At 41.6% G+C, this 7,050-nt stretch overlaps 1 protein-coding gene across 1 annotated transcript; it reads right to left on the bottom strand.

Annotated features, from left to right (window-relative positions):
* Positions 1-872: 872 nt before the first annotated feature.
* On the bottom strand, positions 873-1,879 carry LOC122032472. Its single transcript, XM_042591760.1, has one exon. The coding sequence runs from the start codon at positions 1,670-1,672 to the stop codon at positions 1,322-1,324; it is 351 nt and encodes a 116-aa protein (XP_042447694.1). The 5' UTR covers positions 1,673-1,879; the 3' UTR covers positions 873-1,321.
* Positions 1,880-7,050: the final 5,171 nt, after the last annotated feature.

The following is a 7,050-nucleotide window of genomic DNA, read 5'->3' as shown; positions in this document are numbered from 1 at the left end:
ATATCTTATCACAGGAAAAATGATCACGATGATGATATTATAATAAAAGATAATTATATTTATTTATGATTGAGTGATAATCAATGAAATGGTGGTCCGTTGCTCAAGGCCCGACCGACCTCTTGTCCGGTCAGTCTCTTCGCTCGGTATCTTTACCCTGCCAACACTGTTCGCCCGATCGGCACCGTCTCGATCTGTCTGTTCACCCGACCGGCCTAGCTCGGTCTTTTTCTGTACGCCCCCCCCAATCGTACTGTTCGGTTGACCTATCTGATCAAACGGTTGCTCTACCCGAGCGGACTCTGTGATCTGTCGATGACTCATACTATTCTCTCGACCGTGACATTTGCTCGAGCTGCTCTGCCCTATCTGCTGCACTGCTCAATTGGTCTGCTCAACAAGTCACTCGCTCGGTCGGCTCCAAAAGCTGTTGCTCAGCTGATCTGTCCGTTCGGCGATTAAGTTCTCTTTGCTGCTTGACAGATCTATCCGCTTGACAACACAGATTTGTTGCTTAGTCGATCTGCTCGTTCGGTAATACAGACCTGCTGCTCAGTTTGTCCGCTCAATAATACAGACCTACTGCTCAGCTGATTTACCTGTTCGGTGAGTCACGTAGTAAAAACCAATTCATGATGGTAGCCTAATTATCCTGTTCGTATCATTTCAATTGTAAGTTGAATTTAATTCAATATATTTTAAATTTAATTAATACCCTATAAATCTCTCACAATATATTATTTTTTTCAATACTATATTATGTAAGAGAGTTAAATTATAGGATTAATTTACGATTAATTGTTAAGTGATTAGTAGATGGGGGAAAAAATTGTCCGAGGATATACATCCGTTGAGATCAATACCGGCAAACGGTGTAAAGAAAATTTATAGCTAACGGTTAAGTCACCAGTAATTAACTGACAGGAATAACGGTATCAAAGCAAAAGATGAATTTTTGGTGTCCGCGCTGGAATCCTCGCGTGTGGCTCCCGTTAGTCCGTTACCATGCAGTTTGACGCTCACGTGTAGGATGCGCCTTATGTGCACACCTACCTCGACTCGCACTCCGTCCCTGCCATGTCAAAACTCGCAACTCTGCCGTCGCCGTACCCGACGCCAGCGCTTCACAGTTCACGCCCACGACAGAACAGAATCTGGCCAGTCTCCTCTGGAGCTTTTCTTATTTTCCGATAAAAAAAAAAATTGTCGAAACGGCGTGTTAACGCTCAGGAGTAATTGATTCGACGGCGCCGAAGAATAGTGTATTTCCAGGTTAGTATTGTACATAATTCAGAAGGCAATGAAACAAGCTCTGGATAATTTAGTTGTAGTACGATCTGAGGAGGGCGCCGCAGAAGGTGCAGATAATCGCCCGCCAGCTCTTGCGGTGCACCGGCACGTAGCAGAAGCGCGTGGCCGTCTCCATGTCCGCCACCCGCGCGCACGCCCCGCACCGCGAGCAGATCCCCGCCGCCGGCTTGGTGCTCCTCACCCTCCGCCGCTGGTCCACCAGAAAGCACAACACCACCATCGGTTTCAGTCCGCCCGCTTTCTGTTTGATGAAATGCCCGGGAGAAATCGAGGGACTCGTTATAAAGAGGCGGAGCGGGGAGGGCAGGTAGGAGGTGGAGGAAGCGTTGCGCGTTGGGGACCGCCGGGCGTGAGGCATCATGAGACCGGCGTGGGCTGTTCCATCTCATTATTAATAGCGGGGTACAACCCAGAGCCACCGGATACAGCATTTGCCTCGCATTTAAACCGGCCACTGTTGATTGATAGCCGTCCAACTCTATCTTTACCTTATCGTGCAATTTGATGCTGTGTGATTCTCACAGAAAAAGAAAATAAAAATAAAAAAGTTGCTGTGAGAGTTTTTTTTTTCCTCTACCTCCAAGGGATTGAATTAACTGAACTAGTTAGTGATGAACTGGACGTTGTCCTTTTTGCTTGTTTTTATTTGTCTCGTGGAATTGGGCTGGGAGATTACTTTACGGTTTAGGGTTTCAGATAAGGATGAGGATGTGCTTCTGGATGAAGCAACTTGTCTGTGATAGATGATTTTTCGGTTAATTGTCCTAAATTGAAACTTTACACGGGAATTTTATGATTTTTCGGTTAATTGTCTGTGATAGATGAAACAAATATTCTTCAACATAAGAATAGACAGTAAAATTGAAACTTTACATGGGAATTTTATGATAATTTGCCTATGATTTTTTTTTCTAGTACATTCATCAAATTAAAATTATGAATCATATTTATTTGCGTAATTTTTTTTAAGGATAAAATTCATGTAACAACAACAATCAAGTATTTCCCCATTAGGTAAGGTCGACTGTATGAATCCTTTTACGCCATTGAATTCTATCTCCTATTATATCATCATTTATATTTAAATAAATTTTATCTTATTTTATTGTTACTAATCAAGTCTTTTTTTGTCGTCCTCTTTCTCGTTTGATATGCATTGATGCGGATAGTGTTTGAGGGCAGAAGAGTGATTAGGAGGAGGAAAAGGGGCAATTCGGTCTTTGGGGCATGTTAAGGGTTTGTTAAAGTGGCACTGTAGGAGAGCGAAAAGGGGGGGGGAGGGTTCGTGGTTCCGCCGCCGCACACAGGAAGAACCTTTCTTCCTCATCCTCGCCGGTGCTTCCCACCGCTGGACTTGCACTGCTACCGGCGACTGGCACTCACAGTTGCCTCCTTCTCTCTGCTCCGCCGAGCTCAAGGGCTTCGTGTGTGATCTTTTCGCCACCACCAAGGGGTCTTTTCCTCCTCCCGCTTAGCCGGCGCCGATGTCGGCCGACCCCTCTTGCCATCCCTCTTCTTCCTTCTTCTCTGGACACACAGCACCGACGCCGAGTAGAGGAGGATAACACTTGGGCCGCCTTCGTCTCCGGTCAGGTTAGCCTCTCACCGACGTTGATGCCATGGAGGAGCCACCATCTCCAGCGGGCGGGGCCACTGCCACCTTCTCCCGCAGCCACTGCTGCTGTCGTTGCCTCTGGCGGGCGCTGCCGCCCCCAGCGGCTGTCACCGCTGCCTCCGGCGGTTATGGATGCCACCGCCGGCGCCCCCAGCGGGCGTCAACACTTCTTCCAGCGGCCACCGGCGCTTCCCGCCACTGCCATCGACGCCGACGCCTATAGCAGGTGTTGCCTACAGCGATAGTCGTGACCAGCTCTAGCGGGTGCTGTCACTCTCTGGACAGCCGTCATCTGGCGAGCTCAGGTTTGTTTACTCCGGCCTTCGGGCTAAGATGATGTTCGGCCTGCGAGCCGATTTGGTTCTGGCCATCGAGCCGTGGTATTTCATTCTTTACACCATTATTATGCTTGTGAGTTATCTGTACTACTCGGCCTGCGTGCCGCGTATCGGCCTATGAGTCGTTGTCATATTCTGGCCTATATGTCGCTTTCCGGATCCAAGCTTTACCGGATTCCATGCCGTCACCCTCAGATCTGGTTCCTCAGCGGGTTCACATCCATCCACTCGTCCGAGCTGTGACGACTCGATCAGCAGTGCGATCAATTCACCCATCCATCCGAAGACGCCGGGGTCAGGGTATGTTAGCGTACCTTTCCTGCATTTATTTTATTATTCTGTTATTAGTATTCGACTGCTTATATATTTGTGGGATTCGCCTCGAGCACCGGGGTACCAGAGACCGGGGCGACCCGGTCACTGACTGTAGGGATTATTGACCAGAGGACTTTTGGCGACTCGGTCAACACAGAAGACAACTCACACTTCGGGTCATGGAGATGCGGTCAACATTCCAGCCAAGTCACGTTGGCAAGTCCGTCTTCTCAGCTTCCCGACAGGAACATGCATGTTTATCATAGTTTCACATCGCATAACTGGAACATTTATTGATCGTCTAAGTACATGTCCGTACCATCTTAAACGTGTCTCTCGGAGTTTGTCCTCAATAGATGCAACTCTGACTTTTTCTCTAATACTCTCATTCCTTATTTTGTCCATCTTCGTATGTCCACACATCCACCTTAACATCCTCATCTCTGCAACTCTCATCTTATGCTCATGTGCTCGAGTCATAGCCCAACATTCAGCTCCATATAACATAACAGGTCTAACAGCGGTTTTATAGAACTTACATTTAAGTTTAAGAGGTACTTTACTATCACATAAAACACCCGACGCTCCCCTTCATTTCACTCATCCTGCTTGTATTCTGTGTAAGACATCTCTCTCAATCCCTCCATCAATTTATAAAAATGATCCTAAATATTTAAATCTCTCGGTTTCGGGCAACTCGTCCTCTCCTATCTTAACAATTGTTTCATTACTTCTAATATTGTTAAACTTAAATTTCATATATTCTGTCTTTAATCTACTAAGCTTAAAACCTTTCCCTTCTAGTGTTTCCCTCCAAGATTCTAGCTTAGCATTTACTCCTTCACGTGTCTCATCTACCAAAATAATATCATCTACAAACAACATGCACCATGGTACTGTGTCTTGAATGTGCGCAGTGAGTTTGTCCATAATTAGTGTAAAAAGATAGGGACTTAGAGCTGATCCTTGATGTAACCCTATCTTTAATGAAAATGCTTCAGTTACTCCCCCTGAAATCTTTACTCTGGTCGTTACATCCTCATACATATCCTTAATTAGTTCAATATATGTTACGCTAATACCTCTCTTTTCTAAAATTCTCCATATAATTTCTCTTGAGACTCTATCATAAACTTTTTCTAAGTCAATAAATACCATGTGTAGATCTTGTTTTTGCTCCCGATATTTTTCAATTAATTGTCTAAGGAGATGTATAGCTTTTATTGTCGACCTTCCAAGCATGAACCCAAATTGATTTTCTGTCACTGTGGTCTCATTCTTTAATCTTTTTTCTATTACTTTTTCCCAAAGTTTCATAGTATGACTCATTAGTTTAATACCCCTATAGTTTGCACAATGTTGTATGTCTCCCTTGTTCTTATATAAGGGAATTAGAATATTTATCCTCTATTGATCAGACATTCTTTTCATTTTTAATATCATGTTAAATAATTTTACAAGTCATTCAATACCTTGTTTCCCTAAGCACTTCCATATCTCTATCGGAATATCATCTGGTCCAACGACTTTTTCATTGTGCATCTCATTTAAAGTTTGTTTTACTTCTGAAGTTTGAATTCTACGATAAAAAATTAAAATTTCTATGCTCATTTGACCTAATTAAATTACCTAAATTAAGTTGGTCACCTAAACCTTCATTAAAAAGTTGATGAAAATATCTCTTCCACCGCTCTTTTATTTCTCCATCATTTATTAATACCCTATTACATTCATCTTTAATACATTTTATTTGGCTAAGATCTCTTGTTTTCCTTTCTCTCACTTTAGCTATTCTATAAATGTCTCTTTCCCCTTCTTTTGTATCCAATTTTTGATATAAGCGTTCAAAAGTTTCATTTTTTGCTTCACTCACTACTTTCTTAGCTTCTTTCTTGGCTATTGTATATTTTTTTAAGTTTTCCTCGTTCTTACAAATATATAATTCCTTATAAGTTATTCGTTTTTCCTTCACTTTCTCTTGTACTTTCTCATTCCACCACCAAGATTCTTTACTTAGTGGTGCATGTCCCTTTGACTCATCGAGTACACTCTTTGCTACTATTTTCAACTTTGATATCATCTTATCCCATGTTGTATTAGAGTCATCGTATATTTCACCTAATGCTTGTACTTCTACCTTCTCCTTAAATATATTTTATTTCCCATCCTTTAACTTCCACCACTTAATTATAAGAATTATATATATTTTTCTTCTATTGATACTATGTTTGAGGTATATATCCATCACTACTACCCTATGTTGGGTAGTTAAGTTTTCTCCAAGGATGACTTTGTAATTTTTACAAATCTTTCTATCCTTCTTCCTAACCATAAGAAAGTCAATTTGAGATTTATTATTCCCACTTTTGAATGTAACTAAGTGTTCTTCTCTTTTCTTAAAAAACGTATTAGCTAATATAAGGTCATATGTTATCGCAAAATCTAATATAGTTTTCCCTTCCTCATTCCTCGTTCCAAACCCATAACTCCCATGTACTCTCTCATATTCCTCATTTTTCACTCTGATATGCTCATTTAGATCACCTCCTATTAAAATCATTTCATTTGGTGGAATATTTTGTAATATTTCATCTAAGTCCTCCCAAAACCTTGATTTGGTAGCTTCATCTAATCCTACTTGTGGTGCATATACGCTAATTATGTTTATAGTTTCTTTCGCCACTATTATCTTAAGAGCTATAATTCTATCCCCTTTTCTAACTACTCCTACAACTTTATCCTTTAACAAACTATCTACAATGATACCCACTTCATTTCTTGCTTTACTCTTTCTAGTGTACCATAACTTAAAATCCGAGTTCTCTATCATCATTACTTTCTCGCCTATTCATTTTATCTCTTGTACACAAAATACTAATTTTTCTCCTAATCATCATATCTACTACCTCTATTGATTTACCAGTGAGAGTTTCTATATTCCATGTTCCAAATCTTAAATTATTAGTTTTCCTATCATATTTGTTCTTATCTAACCTATGGTGTGAAAACTTTTACCTATTTAACACTACACTCAAGTTCTCATGTAGATGTAGCGGTCCTTGTTGAGACGTTACAGACAGACCCTGTAACGCGAACTCTTGCATATTTATCACTACACTCTAGTTCTGGAGATGTAACAACCCTTGCCGAAACGTTACAGTCAGACTCTGCAACGCATTCCTTCCGAAGAACAACCTAACATTAGCACAATAGTTTAATGAATTCATTCATTGAATATTTATCATAGTTTGACGCTAGCTGACAACCTAACGCAACCCTCCTCTTTTATCCGGACCTGAGACCGACCATAACCGATCATTATGAGCGAAGTTAGGTAATTGAGATAAAACATTATTTCATAATGGCACCGCCAATTAGTCCAGTTAGGCCCTCAAGCAAGTTTGATTCTCAAAGTGTTGGTTGTGGAGGCCCCCAATGAGCTGCTAACCTGATCTAACCTTCAAAAATCTC

The sequence above is a fragment of the Zingiber officinale genome, chromosome 11A, assembly GCF_018446385.1.
Source record: "Zingiber officinale cultivar Zhangliang chromosome 11A, Zo_v1.1, whole genome shotgun sequence".
NCBI lineage: Eukaryota > Viridiplantae > Streptophyta > Magnoliopsida > Zingiberales > Zingiberaceae > Zingiber > Zingiber officinale.
This window is presented reverse-complemented; position numbering and strand designations above follow the sequence as displayed.

Excerpts from the sequence above, each read along its gene's own strand:
- LOC122032472 (XM_042591760.1), bottom strand. The coding sequence starts at position 1,672 with ATGATGCCTCACGCCCGGCGGTCCCCAACGCGCAACGCTTCCTCCACC.